This window comes from Falco cherrug, chromosome Z, assembly GCF_023634085.1.
Source record: "Falco cherrug isolate bFalChe1 chromosome Z, bFalChe1.pri, whole genome shotgun sequence".
NCBI lineage: Eukaryota > Metazoa > Chordata > Aves > Falconiformes > Falconidae > Falco > Falco cherrug.
This window is the reverse complement of record NC_073720.1, coordinates 84,542,368-84,569,103: the sequence shown is the minus strand read 5'-3', so window position 1 is coordinate 84,569,103 and position 26,736 is coordinate 84,542,368. Positions and strand designations below refer to the sequence as shown.

General features: G+C 40.4%; 1 protein-coding gene across 2 annotated transcripts in view; it reads left to right on the top strand.

The window, feature by feature from the left end:
- The window catches only part of RASGRF2 (Ras protein specific guanine nucleotide releasing factor 2), a 132,001-nt gene that overhangs the window by 23,826 nt on the left and 81,439 nt on the right, over positions 1 to 26,736 (top strand). For both annotated transcript variants that reach the window (XM_055699539.1, XM_055699540.1), the window contains exon 2: positions 19,127 to 19,233. In XM_055699539.1, coding sequence (XP_055555514.1) covers positions 19,127 to 19,233 — 107 coding nt within the window. The remainder of the gene's footprint in view (positions 1 to 19,126; positions 19,234 to 26,736) is intronic.

Here is a 26,736-nt window from a genome sequence, read left to right as displayed (position 1 = left end):
TTGGAATTGCATCATTTTAACCTCAGGGTAAGTGTAATCAGGGTCAGATCTAAAGGCCCCAGATTCCTCTGCATTTGGTTGAAGTTTTGCCATTTATTTCACTGATGATAAGGTTTCAGCCCAGCAGTCATAATTTAGCCAGCTAAATAAGAGGACAGATTGCAGGAGTTAAACACCCACTATTCTTAATTATTTCAGTACAGCCAAAAGTGCTGTATGATCAGTGTTTAACAGAGACATTTTCTTCATCCCAGCTCTCCGTCTAGCTATGTAAATAATAGCTGTATTTGGATTACTGACCTTTTTAGCGGGACATGGTGTTTTCTTGTTTGCAAGCCCCAAATTATACTGGGACATCTGTCACCTTGTTATATTGCACACTTGCCTTCAGCTTGTTTTGTTAGAACTCTGCCGTTTAACTACTTTAGCTTAATGACATTATGATTACTTTGCTGTGTACTTTAGAAGAGCAGGAATAAATTGCTTTGCAGTGTTTCAAATCTAAATGGCTGTCATTTAGCTGGAGCAATGGTATAGACTGGTACTAGTGTTGTGGAAGGTAAAAAAATGATCCGATATAAATATTTACAAGAGGTAGGTCTCAGTGGTAACTTGAAATATTTAAAAAGCAAACCTTTAAAAATGTAGAGAGCTGTGACACTGCTTTTAATGTTTTGTTCAACAATCCAAGTTGCTGTTGTAATAGAAAAACATCACCTTTTTAATGATAGAGAAGTAAACATGGTTCACTGTGCTGCAAGAACAAATTAGGTACATTCCTCTTGAGAAAAGAATTGTCTTCTTGCAGCGGTGGTGGTGCAAGTAAAGCATTCACATACTGTGTTTCATAATAGCACATGCCTTTGTTTTAGAAGTATTGGAAGGAAAGTAACTTGCATCTCAATCACAGAGTAGCCACTGACAGCAGCCACTAATGGCAGCCACTGAGAGTTGTGTTTTGGTAATTTTATTGCCTGTTTTCTGGATCAGCTTGTTCTTCCCCATTTCTCTGAATCCTTTAAGAACCTACAGGTAGGTGCGATCACAGGTAGGATAATAGATAGGTGGCTAATTTCAGCCAGGGTGGCAAAGCCTGTAACCACAACATGCGACTGCTTGCTGCGCCCACAGTAACAGTTTTGTAACAGTTTTATAAAATGTCTTTTTGCTCAGCAGTTTCTGAGACAACTGCAGCTTGACTTCATAGAGCCAACAATGTTTTGTTGTAAAGAGAAGGAGTGGGAGCAGAACAGAAATGATCCCCTGGATCTTGTCGACTGAGTTAAAACTGGGCTGTGTGCTTATTGACTGCATTTTGAATAACCTGGAGGCAGAAGGTGTGAAACAAGCTTTCACACATCACAGCTTACACTGGAGCTCTTCGCTTACAGCATCATGTTCCCAGGCTCACAGGAGGCTTGGGTCACTTGGTTTGCACTCACAGTTCTCTGTGTCCCTGTCCAGCACCATCCACAACTGAGCCTTGTGGACTGCAGCGTGCTGTCTAGTTCGGCATCTTGGTGAGGATGGTTCTCTCTGTATTTAAGCAGTGAGGAATTAAGGTATAATTGAAGGTTTTGTTCCCTCAAACAGTTGTACAAGGGTGATTGCCAAAATCAGAGTGGTACCTTTGCTTTGGGTAGCATTGTTCCAGTCAGTTCTCTACGGTAGGATCCTGCAGAACTTCATCACAAAATTCTTGAGGGAAATTTGTCTATATATGATGACAGCGATGGGAATGCCATTTGAAGCTGGAATTCTGTTGAACCAGTATTCTCCCTCTTCTCATTTTTCTCCCTGACAGCAGCTGGCAACATCATTCATGTTTCTGCATCGGGCAAGTAAATTCACGCAATAGTTACACCACATCTTTTTCTTACGCAGGAATACAGAACTATAACGCTACAAGACAGTATGTACAAGAATGCACTGTATGCATCTCTATGAAAACAAATGTTTCCCGAGTTCAGTGTTCAAAATGTGAACTTCAAGTCTTCTAGCTGTAGTTATCAAAAACACTGTAGCTAATTCTGCATTGTTTTCATCTCTGGAATGATAATTTTAAGGGCCTGACATGGATAGTTTTGAGCGTTTCTTTCTTCTCTTTAAGAAACATGAATGAGGTTATCTTTCTGACACCATGTCAGGCAGTAGAATGGCAGTCTCCATAATTACTACATCTGCAGTAGAAGTAGTATCCCATTTTTATGCAGCTGATACAACAAAGAAGGTTGTTAATTTTTTTACATTACAAAAGTTAGACGCAAGGTGTCAGAAATAGAAGTGTAAGAACAAAAGCAAGCAGGATAGGAATCCAGGGAGGGTTTCTGTCGATGCTGGTCTTCAACTTTTTGTTAAACTTATTTTGCATGAGAAAGGTAGTCACAAAAGACCTGAAAAACCCTCATTCAATGTACTGCATTTCCCCCCTATGTGACTGAGTACATAGCTTTTGGCTGGTTTGATTTCATAAATCAAATTATCTGCTGACCCACAGTGAAATGTTTGGCTTTGAGCTGAGTTACAGTAAATGCCATTGGTCTGTAGGGCTATGGTGGCTCAAAGAAGCCAGGTGTGGTGCCTCTTACTTTTTCTTGTATATCTTGGCTCCCCACTGCTTCCTCTGCAGCGGAGAGCCATGCATCCTGGCAGACATGCGACCGTACACCCATCGTGGAAGTACAGCCTGGATAAGGAGTACACCTGCGTGGAGCAGGAGCTGCGTTACAGTTCCCTTTAGGCATATACAGGTTGATGTGGAGCGGGCTTCGAACAAAGTGGGTTTTGCTTGGTACATCACAATTAGCTGGTTCAACACAAAGTGCTAAAAGCCTTTGTTTTGTTTTGATTTTATGTTTCTGAATAATACTTGGTATGATAAAACATTAGAATTTCCTATAGGATAGAAAGGTGGGGGGTTGCCCTGTTACTACCTTCCACCCCTCCCTTGGCCAACTCTGGTATAAATCAAAGCAGAAATCTAAGCAATATTTTTCCTATTATTATAAATATTCTTCAGGAAGAGATGACTTAAGGAATATTTTGTCCATGCTGCAGAAAAAATGTGTTTTCAGTAAGAAAGTGGGTGAGGCTTTTAACTGACCTGAAAGCTGTAGCTGATTTCTTACTGTATTTTGATATTATGCCTGTTAGTGCAGAAAATTATGTTCTTTTATAGTTTCCTTAGTACTGGAAATGCCTGTTTACTTGTAATCAGTGGCAAAACTGGATAGCTTTTCAATCCTTATACACTGCTGTATGTTTCTATGCCTTTGAAAAGGATAATATTCATGTGGGCTACAAAGCTCCAAACATGAGAGGATTGTGAGAAGAGAAATTGAATTTCTGGCATAGTTTTCCCACAACACATTCCAGTGAGTTGAAAAAAAACCAATAGAAACTGTTTATATTTAGATGCAGCTATTGGTGGTAAACTGCTGCTCAGATGTTTTGGTTGAAACTGATGGCTTAAAGACATGGTGGTGGTTTTCAACGTGTATCTTTTTTTAAAAAGTGATCAGTTTTGGTTAAAATTAAAAGGAAAAGAGGCAATTTATATTTTGTTTTAAAGGAAAAAGAATTTCAGTTAAAAATGAGCCATTTATGTGCAAATGGGAAAAAGAAACGTAAAGCAAATTGAATTTCAGCGTTTGCCATGTGAATACTTATTTGATTATTCAGGCTTTACTACTGCATTACATAAAAAATGTGAATCATGAATATAATTTTGAGAAGCTCCAGTAGAACAGCAGAGATCATAACTTCTAAAACTTAATATTGGCAGCGCTAAAAGAAACTGCAATAACATCCTTTGAAATTATTCTGTTTGTATTCAAGCTGAAGCTGCTTTAGTTGCTCTGGTTTATTTGCTGTGCTAGATTTTTCAGCAATTTTTTATGAAAAGTGTTGTGAAACAAGCCTAGTAGAAAGCAGAGCTTTACTTAAAAGTTTCTGTGATTGTATGGCAAGTTCAAGGTTTAATGAACTGAGCATTTCTGTCAAACTGGCAAGAAATCAATAACGTTTGGCCATTAGTCTGCTGCAAAGGAAGGATCAGGATGCTGTTTTGCATTTCTCAAGCCAAGGCTTCATAGGATTTATTGTGGAATAGCTACAACGCTGCCGTCATGGGAGGGTTTTCCTGTTCAAAGATGATCTCCCTCAGGAACTCAAAATCTCTTTGTTTATTCAGGTTAGCTTGAGAATGGTATTGCTGCTGGGGATATGGCTTGGTACAGGAAGCAAAATTTGAGGTTGCATAAGAAGGAGAAACATAAAGTACTTGCTTTGTGGAAAATGAGCAGAAAATCCTGTTGTTCTGCCTACAATTTACTCTTTTCTGGGGGAGTGAAAGTGATGCCTGTACTTTTCTGCCCCCTCTTCCTCAACCATTTTGTAGCTATCTTCTCCACAATGATGATGCCAGCTCAGAATTGCTCTCCTTTCTCACTGTCACCTGCTTTGCGCAGGGAAGTGGCGTTTGACCAGCCGTCCTGTGTATGCTTTGGAATTCTCGGATCCTCAGCAGGACCAGGCTTTACTGCTACTCAGGGTGTGTGCAGGACAGCCTGACAGTGAAGTGGCTGGATGGAGGTGACAGGGCCATGGTCACTGAGCCCGAGCAGCACCTAGGACTCTGAAGCAGAGCTCTGCTTTGCCCATGGCAGCTTTGTTACGAGTCTGCACTTGTAGCTGGTGACTTCCTGCAGAAAGCATTTAAGGAAGTCTGTAAAAGAAAATTATATTAATTTAAATGTGTGTAATACAAAATGCCTTAACAAACTGCATTCTGTAGAGAATTAAAGCATGCTGCATGCACCTTGTCCTGAGTAACAAAACAGAGCTTGATCTCAGAAGAGCTAGCAATGACCCTGCTCAAATGCTGATGCAATCCAGGAGTTGTGGAACATCTGGAAACGGCTCAGTTATCAGAAAGGTGCTTCCAAAGGTCAGTGTTAACCAACACAGTGCCAGAATACTCTCATCAGATGGAAAGGAAACTCTTGCCTAGCATGAATAAAAAGGTTCTTCAACTTTCCTGTCAGGAATCCTTTGGTAAACACTTTGTGCAAAAAAAACATCACACCTGTTTGCTTGACATCCAGAATTGTCATAGCATCATAGCCCTAGAGGAAAAAAGAGTGGATGAAAGTGTATTATCAGTAAATGGATTTTTGCAAGTAGTTCTGTAACTCCTTTTGGTGTATTTGCTTTAAGCCCATTTTATTTCTACACAGGCTAAAACCTGTGTAGCACACAAAAAGATTTGCTTCACACTTACAGCTTTGTTCATGTCATCTCTGAAGGGGGGAGATGCCTGCCATCATGTTACACAGCTGGACAAAGATAGCATTTATTAGAGTAAGTTGAACAAGCTGTCTTTTCCTGAAGAGGTGGCATTGGTAATGAAATGATAAAACCTGGGCATCCCTAGCCAAAGAGGGGCAGTGGGAGAATTAATGTTTATGCCTTTTGCAGGTTTTTGCCAGGATACATGTATCTTGCAGTGCTTTGATGCAGTTAAGGGCATGACAACTCTAGCATCTTTCTGAAAAGATTTTGGTGAGCCTTTCTTCCCCACGCAGACTCTCCTCAAAGCAAGCTGCAGATAATATGACCCCTGTATTAATGAACCTGGTGAGTTTTGGGGTGTAAACTTCCTTATTGGAGGATGCTGTCACTCGAAAGAGGGAGAACAGATAGGGATCAGTTGGGAAACGTCCACTTCCTTGTTTCCCTCATTAAGGCAGTCCTTGATGATGGTGCACTTGACTTTGGAGTGGAGGGGAGGAAACACTTTCTTACACTCAGAGGTTCAGTTAAGGTGCTCTTGATGTTTGAATGGACAGGAATTTTTGAATTGTTTGAACAAACCTGCCAATGGATGCTAGCGGTGGTCCAGTAAAATCTGTGGCCATGTGTGAATAGAAGTGTGGGTTCCTCCCTGCCTTGCCACTGCAGTTTAAAAGAGTAAGAAATACATCATGGTTACTACCCTAAGTAGCTCCTGTTGCTCTCTTTGTACAAACCTTGCTCTTTGATTAGTGGTGGTGGAATGAAAAGTGTGATTGAAACGAGAGCATTCACAACCGATGTTTAGGGGAACCAAAATCCAGGCATTCTCTCAAAGATGTGAAATGTTTCTATCATCACAGAATATGAGTAATTGTTTAATTACTTAAAAAGGAAACTTTGCCATGTCCTTTGCTATATGCATGACACTCATTTGGGTGAAAAATTGGGTATAATGTGTGACTGAAGTACTTCACATTGCATAAACTGTGAAATTTTTGTAACTAGCAGCCAATTTATTGAATGTATCACAGCTAACATGATTTGAGAGGTATTGGTGAAAACCTGAAAAGAAAATGTACTGTAGTTGCAGCTGGGTAAATTGTTGAAAACTGTATGTTTGCTTAAGTGGGTCTTTGACAGTAAATGTTATAAAGTATGGATTCCATCTTATTACTATTGGTTTTATAGCCTGAAAATAATTTTATTTTACACAAGCCATGAACACATTTCAGCAGTCTCCAGCCAGATTTTGGAAACCAGTTTTCAGCTCCCTGCTTCTATAATACAATTCAGTTCTTACACTTCATATAAAAAGCTAGTGAATGGGACACTTGTCAGTGTGAGATTTTAATTTATATCTGCAAGATGGGTTATTTGATTAGATTTTTTTTTTCTTTTATTGGCACAATGTCTAAACAGCTTCATCAGTTAAGGAAATTTCAGTGAATCCTTGTAGAAAACCAAGGGCTGACAGTGGATAGTCAGAAGTTGAAATAATGCCACTGAGGATTAGGGAAGAATTGTCTTATGGACAGAATGATCATGACTGTTGCTTGGCCAAGGTGAGGTGCGTTGGATTTTATTTTTTTTTAATTGTCATTGATGAAAACTTGGTCAACTTGGAGGATAGCAGTTACAAGAATATCTACAGAAATGTCACAGAAATTTGATCCAAACGTTTCTTAGTGGGTGCAATATGACAGGACTCAGCCACTGGATCTTTGATGTCCTGCGACGAGGTAAACATTTTCTTGCTCTCTGTATCTGAGTGTACCCCATTGTCCTGGTTTCAGCTGGGATGGAGTTAATTTTCTTCTCAGTAGTTAGTACAGTGCTGTGCTTTGGCTCTGATGTGAGAACAGCGTTGACAGGGCACTGATGGTTTTAGTTGTTGCTGGGTGATGTTTCTACTAAATCAAGGACTTCTCGGTTCCTTGGGCCCTGCCAGCCAGAGGGCTGGGGGGGCACGGGACATGGGGAGGGGACACAGCCAGGACAGGTGACCCAAGCCAGCCAGAGAGGGATTCCATACCGTGGGACGTCATGCTGAGTATATACCCTGGGGGAAGGAGGAGGAAGGGGGGACATTTGGCATTATGGCGTTTGTCTTCCCGAGTACCCGTTACGTGGTGGAGCCCGGCTGCCCTGGGATGGCTGAGCCTGCCTGCCCGTGGGGAGTGGGGAAGGAGTTCCCTGCTTGGCTTGGCTTGCGTGGCTTTTGCTTTACCTGTGAAATTGTTCTTACCTCAACCCTGGAGTTTTACATTCCTTTCTGATCCTCCTCCCCATCCCTCTGGGTGAGGGGGAGTGGGCAAGCGGCTGCGTGGTGCTGGGTTGCTGGCCGGGGTTAGACCACGACGCCCGTACATTCAGGTGATTTTGAGACAGAGCAGTTCAGACCCTTGCCTGGTGGTTTTGGATGTCCAGGTGTGCTAATAAGTTTTGTTCCCTCCAAACGGATACTTTCTTTCTACTTACAGTCTTTAGGGACAAGGTTGGGAAATGTAAATTTAATACAGAAATGTTTCTGTGTGAGTTGTGGTGGAATCCATGGATTTCTTGAATGCCGTTCCTTGGCCTCCTGAGTTTGGTCCATGTGGGTAGACCAGCCAGCACTTCTTTTGGTGGAGTATGGTGGAATATGAGTAAGCAGAACGTGGAGGTCTAGGTAGGAGAACACGCCTCTGGTGTTGGAATGATGTCCTGTTGATTAAAACTATATTATGTCACTTTCCTTCCCAAGTTTTTTATTAGGTTATATCCAGGCTCCAACCCCTAAGGCTAGCTAACCACAGGGTAGGGCTGTCAGTGAGCGTAGTGGCACCAAAAAGACATTTCTCCATGTCATAAAATCATTTGGGTTTGATAGGGAGTTTTGAAAACGTTGTATGTGGCTCTTTTCAGTGGTTTTTCATTTTCCAGCAGAGCCTTGGCAGACTTTGGTGCTGGTGTGTGACTGTACCAGTCTTGTCCCTCATCTCACAAAATACTGCAGTTGCTTGAAATTTTGAATGTTTGGTTTTTTTCTGAAACTGTTTATAGATAGAAATGATTATATATAACAGAGATATAACAAGGTCTGGAATGTGCTGACTTCTTATTCTTGCTTCCTTATCGTATGTTGGCTCACTTCAGGGAGAGAAACTCTGTTTATAGCAATCTTGAGTTGAACTCATTTACAGCAGATCTATATTTGGGCATCTTTGCACATATCCTTGTGTCTAAAATGGGCACCATAATTCTTACCTGGTAGAGGAGTTAGAAGATTAGTTGCTGTCTGTAAAGAGCTTTAAAAATGACAAATCCTGTGTTTGCATGTATTCAGAATATATTAGGAAGCCAGCCAATTAATCTGCTTCCTAGAAATTAATACTTGCTCTGTAAAAATTGTTTATGCGCATATGTACGTGATATGGGGTGGGTATACCTTTTTTCTGGGTTTTATTTTTGCATATATTAACTGAGAAAGCCAGGCTCCATTCTTGAATTACATGCTGTATGGATGCAATCTCCAAAACTGAGGACTGTTATATAATTTCATTGTTTACCTGTTTACTCATTATTTAAAATGAAGCTGCATGTTTTTGCAGTGAAGGTAATTTAAAACCTAGAAGAACTGAATGGAGTCAGGTGGATTTTTCATGACATTTTATGTTAGGATTGATTAAGGAAGGTCTGTGTCTCACCTTGATCCTGTATGCTTGATGCAGGAGCTATCTAGTGAGCTTTTTCTGGCCTATATCACATAAGTCATCAGACTGGAAGGTTATAAATGTCCCTTCTGGCCTTTAAAGTCTGATCTGTTAATTAAAATACAGGGATGTCTTTTGCAGGGCAAGATAAATACTAAGATAGTTTATAGCTGAATTCATGTGGAGGAGCTGTGCATCATTGGATTTCAGACAAGAAAGTTGGGTAGCAGGTGCTTTGTCTGGTGTTTGGACAAGGAGGGAAAGGCTTTCAGAACATGGAGAAAGGTTAGGGTTGCTAGGAATGGTGAAGGAATGAGACGGGGTAAAAAAAGTACAAACACAAAAAGGCTAATTCCTTGTTGTAGTTTAGCCTCAACCAGCAACCAAGTACCATGCAGCCACTTGCTCACTCCCCCTGCCCTTCCCCCCTGCTCTGCCTGGAGGGGGAGGAGAATCTGGTAAAAAGTTAAAACCCGTGGGTTGCAGTGAGAGCAGTTAAGTAATTGAAATAAGGTTAAAAGAGTAATAACAGCAACAACAGCAGCAATTGTAATGAACAGGAGAAGGAGAGGGAGGAATAAAATCCAAGGGGAAGAAAAAGACCGGAGCGATGCACAGTACCATTGCTCACCACCCACTGACCGATGCCCGGCCAGTCCCACAGAGATCAGCAGCTCCCGGCCAGCCGCTCCCAGTTTATATACTGGGCGTGACATCCTATGGTAAGGAATAATGTCCCTTTGGCTAGTTTGGGACACCTGTCCTGGCTGTGTTCCCTCCCAACCTCTTGTACCTCCTCAATGGCAGAGCATGGGAAACTTGGAAGGTCCTTGATTCAGAGTGAGCATCACTTCACAGCAACTAAAACATCAGTGTATTATCAACATTATTCTCATACTAAATCCAATACACAGACTGTGCCAACCTATTAAGAAAATTAACTCTGTCCCAGCTGAAACCAGGACATTCCGCAAACATACATAAAACTGCCACCGATTACAGTATTCCCTGTTGTCTCTTTCTCTCCATTTCCCTCATCTGTCCTTTCTTTGTCACTGTAAACAGCACAGTTTTCTACTAATACAGCTGTATTGTGCTTAGTTATGTGGTAGGGCTGTAATCTCAATGCCCTTTGGCTGTGCCATGGCTGAGGAGGGAGCAGAACTTGGATTAACTTGAATGTTCATTCCCTCCCCCTTGGCCCCAGTGGAAAGGCAGCTAATGACACGCAGGAGAAATGGAGGTAGCAAGTGAGGAGCTGTGTCCCCAGCCTCTATGCTGGAAAGGGTATCAGGCAACAAGTGGTAGCTAAAATTTAGAGGTTTGATAAACAAGTGGGATCTGCAGACCTGAGTGCTGTGTCCTTTTCCAGTGCTTGGGAAGGTGAGAATCCTAGGAATGGGATTGAGGGCATACAGTGGTAAGCAGGATGCCTCCACTGTTAAGGTCTTGGGAGAAATTTCTTCTGTCCCTTGGTTTAGGCAGGTTTGATTTGGCTGTGGTTTATAGAGAATACTTTTCGCTTTATAGAAATTCAGTCTACAGAAAGTATCTTCAGGGCACAGCTACTGCATCAGTCACCTAAGGAAGTCTGATGTAGAGATGTATCGGTGTCAGTCCCAGAAGACCTTACACATAGGAGAAGGGTCTAAGGATATGCAGGAAAGCAGCAGTTCTGGGAAGGCTGTGAATGTTTACTAGTGAATATACTGCTGTTGGGATGCAGCTTTTTAGGTCCCCAAAAAGTTAAATGAGGGGCTTTGTGGGTTGCTCTGCCAGATGCGAGAATGGTGATACAGCGCAAGTCCCAGGGTGGCTGCTGAAAACCTTTTAGGAGACCTGTCTCCTATAGACTTCCCAGCAAAATGAGGTGCACTTAACCCGACTGACCCGACTGTCCTCAGTTCCAGTCCCGTACCTTCATTACGTACCTTCTTTCTGTTCAGTGCAAGGCACTGGAGACAGCAGCAGTCATGACTGTTGCAAGAAGACGGAAAATGTCCTGCAGCTAGGTGATGCACGAACTTCTAGGCAGGCAGCTTGTTGTTTCTGGCAGGAAATTCTGACTGGACAGTGTCAAATGCATTTTGAGACAACAGTACCCATATTCAGTTTATTATTAGCAAATAGTTTAGCTGTGCTTACTGTGTTTTGTCAGTTCTTGTAGGCTTTACTTTGTGAAATTTCCTTTTGTGTGTCAGAGTTTTTCCCTGTTGATAAACTGTTGCTGAAGTACAAATGGTGTGATTGCAAATAGAGCAGATGGGGCCATATTAGCTTGATTCTTTCATCCATGAAAACAAATGCTATAACTGTTGTAATTTGGCATGATTTGGTCAACAGAGTTGCAGGCGAATTAAGGTCTGCAGTGACCTTTCTGTATTCCTTGATTTCTGTTTTACACGTGCGTTGGGTATGGTATTTTTTTATTGATATTGTAAGAGTTTATAAAACGGTACATTCGTGTATAATGTCCCTAATCCCTAAACTACTGATTGCATGTTTAAATATAATGACCTCAGAATGTTGTTGCTTTTGGCCCAGACAGCATTTGCAGAATGGCTCAGGAAAGTGATTCACTGTCAGATGGCAGAATAGATTTTATGGAGCAGGTTGTGACTTGATTAATCCAATATTGGTTAAAGAGAGAAGACATCAAGCCATCTCATCTACCATGCAATATAGGGCTTGTATACATATATCTATATACACACAGTATATATTTGGTCAGCATTAAACCAAACCCAGAACAGATACCTCAGCCCATCTCTAAATCTCCTCAGTGTGGGAAATGGAGTTCCAAAACAATGCCTTCTAATGTATACTTGAGCCTTGGCAGATAAAAGCCCTGTTGTCATTTACCCCTAGAATTTTTTTCCTGTAGTCCTGTTCAAGACCAGATTTCTATCTGTCAGGGGTAATGGAGTAATATTAAGATGATAAAAAACCCTCAGTCCCTGGGTGCCACCACAAGGGAACACAGAAGCTGAAATACTGCAATGGCTCTCTACCAGTTTTGCAGATTACCTCTTTTTGTTTTTTTAAAGATACGCAAGAAAAAACCAGACAATTAGTAGTAGCCAGCACTTCATGAAAATGCCAATGTATACTGTTTATAAAAGTGTGAAGCAATTTGAAGAATTTAAAAGACTCACAAAATATCAAGTGGAGTTTTAATTAGCTCCCATAAGACTTAGAAAGACTCTGAGTGGACCAAAGGTCCACCTAGTCTAATATCCTATCTCATATTGTGACCATGAGGACATGCCGAAGAAGGCATCAACTTAGGTTCGTATTTTACTTTTCCTTTCCCTCTCCTCTGATACGACTTTAATGTTCCAGGTATTTTCAGCATCCAGACTGCTTGAATTCTGAATCTGTGAAGTCTGAGTGTTCACTAGCCCACAATGTCTGTACAGTGAACTCTTTTAAGGCTCCCTGCATGCCATTGACACTTTCTGCATTTACCACTTTCTTTGTCAAGGAGCAACACTAGTTTACTACCAGTTGCATGAAGAACCACTTTCTCCTGTTTATTTTGAAGCTGGTTTCTATGAAGTTCATTTAATAGATTATTTATTATTATTATTGGAAGAGAAATAGAGCAGTGGATCCCTGTCCATCCATTCCATATCTCGTGTGATTTTGTAGACCCATGTTGTATCCCCAGAGTTGTTCCTTCCATTGTACTGAAGAGTCTCAGCTTTAATTTTCATTTGTACGGCTGATTTGGACAGATGCAAGCCTTTCCATACCGCTTTAATCTTTCCCTGAACCTTTCCTATTTTATGGTGCCCTTTCTGAGATGGGAGGTCCAAAGCTACTCACAGTATTCAAGATGTTTTGTAGCATAACAGCCTTGTCTACTTTGTTCTATTTCTTTCCCATTTGTCTCTAGCTCTCTGGTTTGTTTTTTTTGGCAGCTGCTGGCATTGGGCTGGTGTTGTCATGGAACTTACTCCAGGATCTTATTCCTGAGTGGTAGTACCAAGCACAGAGTCCGTCTTTTTCACATGCAAGGCTTGAAAAGTTTTTCCTCATGTATGTCACTTTACATTTGCATACAGTGAATTTCATCTGCCATTTTACTGTCCAGTATCTCAGGCATGTTGCAGTTCTTCATAATAGGTTCTCATCGTTACTATCTCGAACAGTTAACAAACTTTGTCATTCTTTGTAATGCCTGTTCCAGTCCTCAACATAATTCGCTGAGGAAGTCCTTTGGTGACCTTGCTCCATTGTAAGAACTGACAGGTGATCCAGTATTCCAGCTGTTGTTTCCTAGTTTTTTATCAATTTTTCGCCCCCCCCCCCCCCCATTTATCCATGGGGGGACATTTTCCTTCTAAGTCCTAGGTGCTTAAGAGTTTCCCCGAAAATCTGTCAGAAGCATTTTCAAAACCACATCATTGTAATCCAAATGCTTGGTGACCCCTTCAGAGAACTTCACTTGGTTTAGAGGGGTTGACATCCTTTTACAAAAGCCATATGGACTCTTCCCAAGTACATCGTATTAATTCTGATGTCCGCTAATCCTGTTCTCATTATAGCTTCTCTAATTGGTGTGATGCAAACATGAAGTGTATTGGCATTCACCCTCCTGTCATTATTCCATTCTCATGCTAATTTAACAGCAATGGGCTAGGGATTTCCTGCCAGTGCTAATGGTACAACAAGTCTCTCATCAATATTGATGGCTGGAATTTTCTTTTGAAATTACTCTTAAAGTCCTGACTTGGATGATTAAACCAAGACTGTGCAGTAAGTCACTGAAAGATCAGGAATCTTTCAGTGATCTAGCGAGGTCATGCCACATTTAAACTTTAAAAATAGTATTTTTATAGTATATTATGAAGAAAATTAAATTTGTTTTATGCTTAGTAAAAAAAGTTTAGGGAGAAGTAGTTCATTGGCAAGTAGCTATTACCACACTATAATTAACTTACAACCCACACTACAACAAAATTTGGTAGTAACCTTGGAGTGCTTTGAAGCGTAATTTAAATGTTAATATACAGTGCTGATGGAAGGATAAGGTAACAAACCCACTGTTGACACATGCATAATGTCTCCAGTGACATGCATAATATCTCCAGTGTGAGTTTTTCCATCCGGACATTCAAAGCTCACCAAATTTACAAGGAGCTGAACGCAGGAGCTTGCAGTAGGAATTGTCAAGCAGCGTTGTTATCTAGGGTGGCAGCTTTTCTGCCGGTGACGGGTAGCACCACCACCATGGGAAGATGAGCACTTACTCCTCTTGGCCCTTCAGTGTTTCAGTAACTGAACTGTTGCAAGCAACACCACTAATTCAGAAATGGAAGACACGTCAAGTTACTACAACTGCTGGGAGGTGAAAAGGAGTAACTAAAGAAACAGATGCAGTGATAAAAGTTATCAAGGAGCAGGAGTTAGGAGACAGGATAGGAGATTTCCTTTGCAGTTTCGATGTGAGGTGAAGAGAACGAGCTGTGGGACCGCCGCCGTGCGTTGGAGAGTGCAGTGCCTCTGTCAGTGTGACTCTGACTTCATAAACAGCAAATGCTCATCAGTCGCAAAGTCAAAAGGACAACGACATTCTGCTGTCGGGAGATTTAGTCTTGGGGTTTCTGTGTTGGTGGAAGCTTTACCTCAATATGCCCTAAAATCACTGTTTCTGTTATGATTGGCATCGCTTTTTGTATTTGGGGGGGCTTGGTTTTTTGTTTGTTGTTGTCTGGTTGGGTTAGTTTTGTTTTGTTCTGGTTTTTTTTTTTTGTTTTTTTTTTGTTTTTTTTTTTTAACCAGAACAATGCTTGTTTTTCCCCTTGGAAAGTGTGACAACTTCAGAGCTTTTCCTGTCTTATTTTGAAGACAGCCATTATTTGGGCAGTTTTATAAGGACAGAGTTATGGTGTGAACTGCTGTCAGTGGGGAGCTCAGATAATAATCAGTGTACTCTGATATAGGACTTCTGTCACCCAGGGTCTTAATCTTCTTCCAGTCTTGTCTCTGAAGTGGAGGTGACCATCAGCCCATTCCTTAGTCTTTTCCTTTTCACTGTAGGAAGAAACTCTGATTAGCATTAGATAATGTCAGAGAACTGATACACAACAATAGTTTTGATGCATCTTGATCCTGTTGTTCTTTCCTTGACTGTCAGTCAAGACAGTGCCTTCCTACCCGTGCAAGGTATATGAAACTTTCCCGCCTTTTTCCAAGCTTTACTTTGGAGAAATCTGCCAAAGACATTGTTATTAAAATGAAGTCTTACCATTTTGCTTGTGCATGCCCGGTTACTGAAAAGACACCTTAAAATGAAATGACTGAATTTGTTTTATGTCAAAATAGAGAATGTTCATTTATCTTCTATGAGTTGTTGTGGTTTAAGCCTGGCTGGTGATTCAGTGCCACGCAGCCGCTCGGTCACTCCTCCCTCACCCAGAGGGATGGGGGGGAGAGATGGAAAGGAACGTAAAACTTGAGGGCTGACACAGGAACAGTTTAATAGTTGAAACAGAATAAAAACGAAAGAACAGTAGTAACAATGATGACAATAACAGTTATAATGGAAAGGGGAAGGGAAAGAATAAGACCCAGAGGGGAAGGAGGAAAGGAACACGCGGTGCACAGCTCAGCGGCTCACCGCCCGCTGACCGATGCCCAGCCAGTCCCCGCGCAATGGTGCACCTCCCTGGCCAGCCCCCCAGGTGCATATACCAGGCGTGACGTCCCATGGTAGGGAATACCTCTCTGGCCAGTTGGGGTCAGCTGGCCTGGCTGTGTCCCCTCCCAGCTCCCTGTGCCCCTCCGGCCTTCTTGCTAGCCAGGCCTGAGGAACTGGAAAGTCTGACACCAAAGCCAAAACACAGCACTGTGCTAGCTCCTAGGAAGATAATTAACTGCATCCCAGCTGAAACCAGGACAATGCATCTGATGATTTTCAGAATAAACAATAATAAAAAAATTGTCCAGCTGAACCACGGGCTTAACTTGAAACGTGAGTGCCTGCCTGCTAGTCCAACAGACATGATGAGTGATAGTGAAGGTAATTGGTGTGAATGTATCCTATAGTTCTTAAATACTTATTGTCATCACTTCAAGAAACTAATAGTGCATATGCAGAAAGGTGGGGTTTACCTGTTACTGTGCTGTGGGGATATGGAAACCGATCTGTTTAGCAAATTGAATGACAGTGCTAAAATTATATAGGTCTATAAATATATATACGTGTGTGTATAGGCCCACTTACATACAACATCAACTTGAAAATCTAATAATGCTTCACAGGTGTCATCTTATTTTCTTGTAGTAAATTAGTTTTTTAAATGAGTAACATTTACTTTAAAAAGAGAATTCAAGGATGACTTAGAGATGAGATTCTTTTTAGAGACATGATTTTTTGCTTACTCCAGAGTTTACTTCTGGCTAAATGATGCAATAGTTGATACTGATGCTTGAGTGCAATAGGCATGTTTGAAGGGGGTGGAGGGTTTAGGTTATTTTTAAGTTAGCATCTGAAAACAAATGCCTTTTATGATTTAGCTTTGGGTCCAGTCCTACTGTAGTAGCCCTCTAAGTATTATTTGAAATTGTGCATTTTCTAACTAAGCGTTTAGATCACACCTATCACCATAGTAAGTGCACACCTCTAGGTCTAAACTCTGTGATATGGGATCACTGCAAGTCTTGCTCAAAAGATGTCTGAGTTATCTCACTTTAAAAGTAGGGAGGATTGTGATATTGTCTCTCCCTTCAACTTTAATCCCTACACAATGGGATTAAATGTACTGCTTGCCTACACTTCTGTCTTCTAATTTTGTATGTAGCAACTTTCTGAAACGCAAATAACTTGTTACATAAAATGTGGCTCTGAACAGTGTGATTTATCTTTAAATATGCTTTTAAAAATAGGATATTCCAGACTATAAACAGAACACATTTGTGTGTAATTTTGCTGCACTTTTTACTGTCCTGTAGGTTGTTTTCAGCTGCAATGTATTCTAAAATTTTTTATCTGTCACTGCTGTAGAGCAACCTGTGGACCTGATTAAATGTTTCTTTCTATTTGTGGCATTCAGGTTTAAGTGATATGTGCTGTCAAAACCCCACAGTTTTATAGGATTGTCTTTTAAATGATTTATTGATCTTTGTCTGTGCTTTGGAGTTGCTTCATTTCTGAAACTTGACAGATCTGAGCCTGAACTTTCCTTGTGTAGCCTGTTAAATGTGAATGCTGCTTCTTATTTTGCCTTGTTTCAGTTTTGTTGGTCTGTTGCTAATCCTGCAGTGCTTGTGGTCTTCTGTATTAAAAGTGTTTTGTATATACATAACGATGCTTAGTAAATCAATATAATGCACAAATGAATAGTTTTCCTCTTTATGGAATGCCATCATACATACTCATGTTACCTGAAAAGAAACCAAACATATGAATGTACTCCAGACACACAGAGGCAGCTGGGTTTGGTAAATGTGAGGTCCCTAGGCACAAACCTTGATGCAAATGCAGGTGCGCAGACAGTGCTAGAGCCATTGCAGTGAATCCAGTGCACCCGGGGTGTATTGAACCTGCTCTGTGCACACTGCGCAGGTTGTGTGTGTGCAGCAGGCTGCCACGTGTTTCAGAAGGGGCTAATAAATGGCTGAAATAATCTCTTTTTATATGGACAAAATTAATTATTGGCGTTGGCAATATCTGCAGCCAGTTCTCTGTAGGTAAAATTTCATGCCTTCTGTTTCTGTTTATGCTTGTGTTCCTCCTGCCTTGGAAACGGCTTTTAATTCTGAGGTGGTTTATATTTGCTTTGTCTCCAGCATGGTGTTTGGCTCAGAGAGGCTTTTTCAGCCGAGCTGTAGGTTTGATGAGGAAGGCAGAATGTTTGTTGAAATCACTTCAGGTTTCTTACTGCTGTAAACAATGGCTAACGGTGTGGGGGAATTCAAATTACATGCTTTGCTTGCTGACTGGAGCGAGTTCGAAATTTGCTCTTAGACCCCAGGAAGTATATACCCAGTTATACTCGATTCCCTGTTAACTGGGATGAGGGTGGAAGAGGAGTTGAGAAGTTCTGGGTAGTGAAGAGAACTGAGTGAGCTGGTGCAGAGATGTTTAGCTGTAAGAGCTCCCGAATCACTTCGTAACCAATAACCAGCTGGTTTTGTGTGTGGGCAGGTCCTTCACTGGTCCCTCTACCTGTGAAACAGCTGGCTTACTGGTTAGTGCTATTTAAGGTGCCTATGGAAATTACAGGTGTGCATTCAGGTAGAACATTTTCTCACCTATTTTCTCCTGAGTTGGAAGAGTTTCATTTTCTGCCTGGCTGTAAATTAGTACGCAAGCTATGCGACATAAGGTTGTAAATGACCAACCTTGTGAAATGGGTTTTAAGATAGATGAATGGGGGTTCCCCTCTCACCACTAGGTATTACTATTTTTACTGCATTCTGAAAGTAGCGAAACTTTCCTGAAATTCTGTGTTCTGTGGAACACACCATGGGCAACATCCTGCATGTGAGAAATGACATCAAGAAATCCGACACTTCTTGTGTGAATCACATTTTCTTGGGAAAACAAAAAGTTGTTGCAATGACAATTATGGGTGAAGCTTCTTGAAAGAAGGGCAGAAACTGTTTGGGGAGTGTGGTGAATGAGAAGGCACACTTCCTTTGTTCTTTTGGAAAGGTGAGGAGATAAGCTAGAGCCAGTGCACAGCCTGCATTCTTGTGAGGAAGCGGTGGCAGTTCCAGACTTGGTATCCCATGCTGGGCATCTAAGAAAAAATTTAGGTGAAAAAATGCAAGGCAAAAAGAACTAGAGACACCCCACTACAGTCACACTGTTCTATTTGACTGTGGAAGCTGCCTAGGGAATTACATACCGTTGTCTTGTATGTGGGAGCTTAAGAACAATAATGGTAACTATCATGAAAGCTATTACCTTGATACACAGGGGAATATGTTAAAGATACAGTTTCAACTTCAATCCGTGTTTCATGACTAACAGCCTAAAACACATCTTCATAGGCTGGCAATGCTTTGGGCTGTGTTTAAAAAGTCACACACACACACATATATATATATATATATATTCTTAATTTTATGTGTCTACTCTCTTTAAAGGAGTTTCTGAACATTTTTTCCCTTATTCTAATTTGCAGCATTACTTTACTGTTCTTTTTGGCCATGAAGGGCAGAAGCCGCTGGAGCTCCGTTGCGAGGATGAAGTTGATGGGGATGAATGGGTAGAAGCTATTCACCAAGCTAGGTATGAAACCTGATTTTTAATCCTTAGCTCCATTTTATTGTAAATAAATTGATAACAATTTGAAAATCTAAGTTCACTCTCTAAACAGAAATGAATGTTACAGTAATTAGATGTGTATAGCTTCAGATCATTGGTGTGTTATAGGAAAAAATGCCTTTATCATTCATGCTCTTATATCAGTGTATTTTATTACTCATGAGTGATTGTGTTCCAGTTGAAATTAGCTCAAGAAGAATTAGTCCTGTGTTAGAGGAATGAAGAAGTAAGTGATATGCCAAATGAATAAAGGAGTGTTTCTTAAAAAGCTCTTATACAGAAATAAACGTAGGAAAGAGGAGGTCAAACCATTACAGTGCTAAAGTGCAACAAATAACATTTCAGCTTCAAAACTGAAGTCCTGAACAGCAATCAGTCTTGTGAAAAGGGACGTGTTTATGACTTCCAGCCATGCAGTAATCTTTCCCTGAGAAAAGGTCTGTGTGGCAAATGGGCAAGGTTTACCATATAATCTAAATGAAAATCTTATAACTGAAGGTTTGTGAGGTGGTTTGTGAAGAAAAATTTCTTTGCTGAAATGCACTTTCTCCAGCCTCCTCTCATAGACGCTCACCTCAGCTCATCTGCAGTGCCATGGTAACGCGTAAGGAGCCAGGCAGTTTCTGAGTTGCTTAGGACATGAGCCATGTAAACAGAAGTGATTTTGCGTTATAACTAAAAATGAACACCACCAGCTAGTAGCTTTTAATTTAGAACACATGAATTTTCAAGGCAGAACTTAACAGAAAAGTAAGCCAATGCTAAACAAGACACAGCTGAAAATATTAAGGACTTAAACTTGCTTAGAAGGAGCTAGTTGTGAGGTCCCAGGCAGGGGTGATTGAATTTTGACTCCACCAGAAAGATCATTGCAGCCTTCAGAAGGCAACTGGGTCTCTGTTGTAAGGAACATCAGTATTTTTATCTCCATCCCTTCTGCTATTGGACTTTTTCCTCATTAATTGTGTCTATCTGAAATGACACTACTAATAATATCAAACTGTGGACATGACTGTGAGAGATGTTCTCAGGGCCCTATGTTATTTTTTGAGATTTTCTTAATCTGCTTTTCTGTATAGGTCTCTAAATTTCTTGGGGAAATTTTCCAGGGATTTGGACATGCCTTTTCTTGTTCTAGTATTCTTTTCAAATATCAACAAGTGACAAAAAGATTTTTGAAATGTAGTTGCTAAACATAGAATGTTAGTACACTACTGGTGGTTACCCCATTGTTCTGATGCTTTTCTACTTGACTGAAAGCTGCTTTTGTTTGTTTACATGGTGTTTAGCAAAACAACTTGGAGTTGCATAATTAGTTATTTAACTATTGGGTCTTTTACCAAAAATACATAACAAAGAAGTGAAAACAGTTTTAGACTATTGCAAAAGATTTTTCTTCCTAACTTAATGAAAATAAAACAGATTTGCTTCAGGGATCAGATTTCGCTTGCATCATAATTCAGACTTTTCCTGAAGTTCATCTGCATTTTTGACAAATGGGACAAGCTTTGGCAACTTCTTCAGTGTCACTGTTCATTTGAGGCTAGCCTAAGACATTTCTGACCCTTCTCTCGGGTTTCTGTTTTGGATTGCTAAATGATATTTTGTGTAGCCGTTTGAATATATACTTTTTTGTAGTATCTCAGGTGTCTTATGTAAAAGTTCTAGAAGTTATCGAAAACATCCCCTCTACCCTTAAATTAAAAACAGGCCTGGGAACATCCTGTTGTGTGTTGAGTATGATAACATTTGCAAAATGGAGGTATTTAATTGCTTTCTGGTGGGTCTCATCTTCATTAGTAGCTGAGACAAAGTAGTTGGGTTTGGGTTTTGTTGTATTTTTTTTCTCTCTCTTTTTTTTTTTCTCCTTAGATTGACATATACAAAATCTACTTTTGGATTGCTTTTCATGACTTTTTGCCAAATACATTTTTGCAGCCATCAAAATACCTTCCTTTTTTTTTTTTTTTTTTTTAATTTTGCAAGTTATAAACTGTTGGAAAAATAACATGATCTCACTGTGCCCCATGTCCCACTCTGGATAAAAAAGGTATTTTATTTGGATGCAGATGCGTAATTTCTTACTTCTGCTGTGGCATTGTCCATCGTTTCTTGGAAGATTTCACTGTGGGTGGGATGCTACTGCTTACCATTTGGGGGGTGTTGTGCACACTCTTTGAGAGCTTGACAGGCTTTTGTGTGCTGCAGGTAGATGCTGGCATTGCTTACGTTCCTGCCCATAGTGTCCTCTCCTCCTTTAGGAGAGATTGTTTGGCTTGTGAGCTTTCAATGGGAGGTGCAATTCAGGATATTTTAATGGGACTCCATTGTGAGCTTTATGTGCATACCTGCTTTTCATCTCTTTCCATTTTATTTGAATTCTCAGTGCTTTGAGTTCTCAGTAATATCCAGGGTGGCAGAGCAAGTTTTGCTTTTTCTGAGTTACATTTCTGGGCTGGAGGATTTATTCCTGGCAAATCCTAATTCTTCCATCAGTGACTGCATTTGGAAGTCCTGTTTTGGGCTTTGTTCCAGAACTTGTTCTCTTATGAAAAAATCTGTTTCACCCTTGATACATGGAGGTGGACTTTTCACCTTTTACAAATTCTATGTTTTTAATGGGGTTTTTTGCTTTTAACTCAGAAACTTTTTTGCTTTTTTTTTTTTTTTTTTTTTATATGGATGCAGTACTCATCAAATTTCTCAGCCTTTTCTACTGTAGCTTATTGGAAAGTCTTAAATTAAGTGCTTCGGGCTGTGGTTTCATGTATGCTTCAGTCCTGCATAAGCCCACATTGCTGCTGAAGGAAGCAGCTGTCATTCTCGTAAGTCAGCCATTCATTCCCACACCTTTACCAGCCCTTCTGTCATGCAGGCACAAGTGTGAACTTAATTGGGAAACTAATTTGCACTAAAAGGAATTTAGTTTTGTTTATTTTTTGCCAGCTTACTTTTAATCTGTCTCATTCCTCCAGGTCTGTTCGCTGCACATCCACGCAATACACCTGTGTTCGCTGCACAAGGGAGAGGGAAGCGCATGGGTGGGATGCGGGAAAGCACAAGTGCTGAGCAGAGGGAAAGGTGGGAGTGCTGCTTTCAGCTAGGTCTCTGTTTAAGGCATATGAAGAACTACTGCCCTCCAACCAGTCATTTAAAAGAAAAGGAAAAAAAAAAAAAAAAAAAAGGCTTGCTCTGAGGTTTGTTGGCACACTTCACTTGCTAATGCAGGGTGTATTTCACATAGTATTTTGCAGGCACTTGTAAGCTCAGTATGGTAGCTCAGAGCTGCCTGGAAGCTCAGAGCAAATGCCTTGCTGCTAATGCCTCACTGTTGGAGAAGCTCCATTAGCTGAGGCTTGGTGCTATAATAACCAAAATTTTATAGTTTCTAGTTTGCTGGGAATGAGGCAGAGAGAATTTGAGTAATGCTCAAAACATGGGAATGCAGTCTTGTATCTGCCTTCCGAATGCTATCTAGCTAGATGCACAGAACAAAGTGATTGGGGTTGCCAGAGCTGGCAGCTTTGTAGAGGTGAAGCTGTCACTGCTCGCTATACATACCCGGGTTGAACCAGAAGTGAGCCTGGGCATGTAATTCCAATGCAAACAAACACACAAATGTACACACAAAAACAGCTGGCCACATGGGTTCGCACAGGCAGAAACATTCAGCACTCATGCAGGCACAGACAACACCAACAGCCTCATCCTGTTACCCTCTCTGACTGATCAGGAGGAAAGTATGTTAGTGGAAAAAGAAGACAGCATTCCCCTCCACACCCACGTGCTCCTGGAGTAAGCCATTCCCCGGCTGACAATGGTTTGGGTGCACAAAACCTCCCGTGCTTGTTGGGGCCACGCCTCCAAAAGACCCTTTATTCCAGTTTGTATTTCCCTGTGTCAATTAAAAGAATCTTGTAGTAGAAATCGTTTGGGGTGTGGACTTCTCATGCTTCTTCATGTATCACGCAGTCCTACACCCACCTACCCACCCTCCAGTCCCTGTTGCTGTAGTTGTTCACCAGTCCAAGTGCCATTTCCCACCTGTTTGACTGGAAATCAGCAGACACCTCTTTTACACCCTTTCTAAACAGTTGCCCATGCGTATCTGAAAGCCCATATAAATTCTGTATCTTGTCATAAGCCCCAGCCCTGCAACCCTCACCATAGCTATCCTTTGATATCCTTTATCATGTCGGAGTTCATTAAAAGTTAATGGTACTTGTGTACAGATGGTCTCCAAAGTCACCTTGGTTAGAGTCTTATGGATGGATTGCATAAGTTCTATTGCAACTTTTACTGCTTCCATCCCTACAGTGGCTGTTAATATGCCATTAGACTTTAAAACGCGTCTGGAGACTGTTTCTCCTCTGTTAAGGAGTCCTATAGCTGCTTGAAGGTGGTTAGTATGAGCAGATCTAGACAATTTCTTTTGCCTTCCAGACCCCCAGAGCCATCTTGCCTGTTTTTCATAAAGAGCTGGTTAGGTTATGCATTTTGCATTTCAAAAGGGTGATTTGATATGACATAAACAGTTCTGGCCAGGTCCACTGCCTGGTTCTTTCAGCTGCCTGAGCAAGCTTTAGTAGAATTAGCATAGCGTGATCCAGTGAACCATAATTCTGGTCTGAATTCAGTGCAAAAATGAATTACGTTTGCTGGTAGCACTACTGGAATCTTTGTCTTGGTCTGCTACCACAACAAAAAGACCCTAATAATAAGGCACTGGTTAAACTTTTTCCAGTTTTCCTACATTTTCTGGGCATGTCAGCTTTCATGGGGCCTAAACAATGCATAATTTTTCTCAGGAATTTCTTCATTTCTTCCAGTCTCTGTGTGGTAGGCAGTGGTCAATCAGAGCTCAAGGTTGTTGAAGTACCTGTTTTGGGTCCTGTCTCTACAGATGATAGTAGGAAACTGGAGCAGCCTCAGTTTTCAGAATTCTCTGTCTTTGCGTCTCACTACATATTATTACAATATTACAAACACAAATTTGTAGAATTGCTTCTCTTGATAAGATGTTAATACCGATCCATAGAAAGCTGTGATTTACAGCAGTTGCTTCTTTGTATCAAACAATATCCAAGCCACAGAACTAGATCCAGGCTGGCTGCTTACAAGTTGTTTTATGAATTTTTCATCTTCCTTTGACATCTGAACACTTTGGTACAATTTTCCCTAACAAGGGATTTGTATACATGTGCAATCGAGTCACTATTGAAACTGCCCTCTTGGAAGGCTCCTGGCATCGTGCTGGCGTACAGGTTAGCACTTCAGGCATGATGATCTTTAACTCATCCGTACAGAGAGATAGATGAAAAGGGCTGTTGGAAGTATGTGAAGCTGATTCCATAATCCTATAATTTTCCTTTCCCAGAACAAGTAGCAGTTTTGAAGGAGAAAATGGATAGCCTATTCTAAGTTAGTGTAGGTGTACACAGGCTTTTCTAATTAACTGCTCTTCATACTGCTGCTTATGGGAGTGAAGGAAATGTTTGGTTTCCAGGATAAGACTGACATTCTAGACAGCCAAAGCCACCAATTAGGCAAATTGCTCTTTAAGTACCTCTCAAAAGGACAAAAATTTTTCAATCTTCCATAGCAAAGTTCTGGTTCTGTTCCCTAGTAAAGCAAGACTGTGGAAATCTGGCTTAATGCATTTAAAGAAGCTGAAAAATCTAAATGAAGTTTCTTCCTTTAAAGGAGGAAAATAAAAATCAAAAAAGTGAAAGAAAAACATTATGTCTTCAGTCTTACGTCACCTCTCCACTGCAGCTCTGTTCACCCTTTGTGATTCTGTATCATACTATTTTCTTCAGTCTCCAATAAAAGTAAAGCCAAATCAGTCAAATTCTGTATTGGAAGCATTTAGTAGAAAAGTTTAAGAAAATTTTGGAAAGGATAAATAGGAGAAAAGGTCTTGTCACCTGTCTAGATCTGGTTTTAGGTAGAAGAAACTACTTTTTTATATTAAATGTAAATGAAGGTGGTGCTGTAGGAATACGTTTTCTTATATATGTGACATGTATTTTTATCTTTGTAATATCTCTAGTCATTGTAAAACAACTAGTGCTAAATGTGTTTCTAACTCAGACACTATATATCATATGCCAATGTATTTTAGGGTGCAAAGAGATTAAATACAACATTCTTGCAAAACAAGTTCATTATTGAAATCTCATGCTTTATTACTGTTTATTGCACAGTTAAGATATATGGATTGCTTCATGACAGCTTTTTTTTGATGTATGTTGTTTTACTTGTTAGAAGAGATGCCCTGAGCTTTTTTTGCTATTTATTGTTTACTGTTGCAGTAGTCAAAATATAACAATAAATGCAATATAATTAAATTCATTTCTTATTCTTTTTATAATCTGTTCAAGGAGGATAAACTTTTGCTTTATGATAGCTGTGGGAACTAACTGTAATTATTTTAAATCTAAGCTTCCTTTCCAGGTTAAAGAGTTGAATTTAATAGCTGTTCTCAAGATTGCCCCCCTCCAGTATATAACTGCACTAATACTGATTGACCTGGAAGTAAATACGTACAAAAAAAGATCACCTGGAGAGGATACACATTATTACATTTTTAAAAGCCTCACAATATTTAATAGCAAATGTTCATTTTTTTAATGAGTGCTGTAACAAGCAGAAATTTAAAAGGAAAAGATGTGTAATTAAGAAATTCCTTCTGCCAAATCCTGTGCTAACTCGACAGTGGAAAGAGATATGATAGTCAGCGTTTTCCCTGATAAATTGTAAAATAGTAAGAGGTTCTTTCTCAAAGATTAGGGCTTCATTCTGCTATGTTTTGTTGGTCTTTATCTTGTAAAATTATTTAACTGTCAGAGGGGCAAGCTTTCTGAAACCTAGGCGAAGAGGCAGTGTGTGTGTAGATTTTGCTGAATCAAGGCCAGTAAACAAGCACGTGGCAGAACTGTCTGTCTTCTGCTTAAATTACCTATGTGAGAGAGACTGAATCGCGTGAACAAACAGTCTGATGAAGATGTTGCCTAGGAAGAAACTAATTTCTCTACCTTAAGCTGGGAACAGTATTTCTAGTGTGATCCCTGTCACTGCTCTGATTGTGACATCTAATTGCATTAGGGATACTTTCCCTTTTCAGGAAAATACAAATCAATGATGGTTTGCCACCAAAGAGCTAAAAGAAGACTGACACCACAGTTCCTGTTACTAATCAGAACAAATGCATTTATCTGAGTCATCTCAAAGTGGCCTAAACAGTAAACTCGGTGTAGCAAACTAAAACAACAGTTGTGGTGGGAATTCTCCCATAAAGAGATCTGACAGGTGGGGAAAATTATAAATAGTTCTGATGGAGGTGCCAGATGCTCCCCTCCAGTCGTCCGAAAAGAAGGGGAAAAAAGCAGCCCTTAAAATAAATAAAATAAATTGAATTAAGAGAATTCTTCGGCTTAGCCTGAGAATTAGAGGCTCATAAAAAGA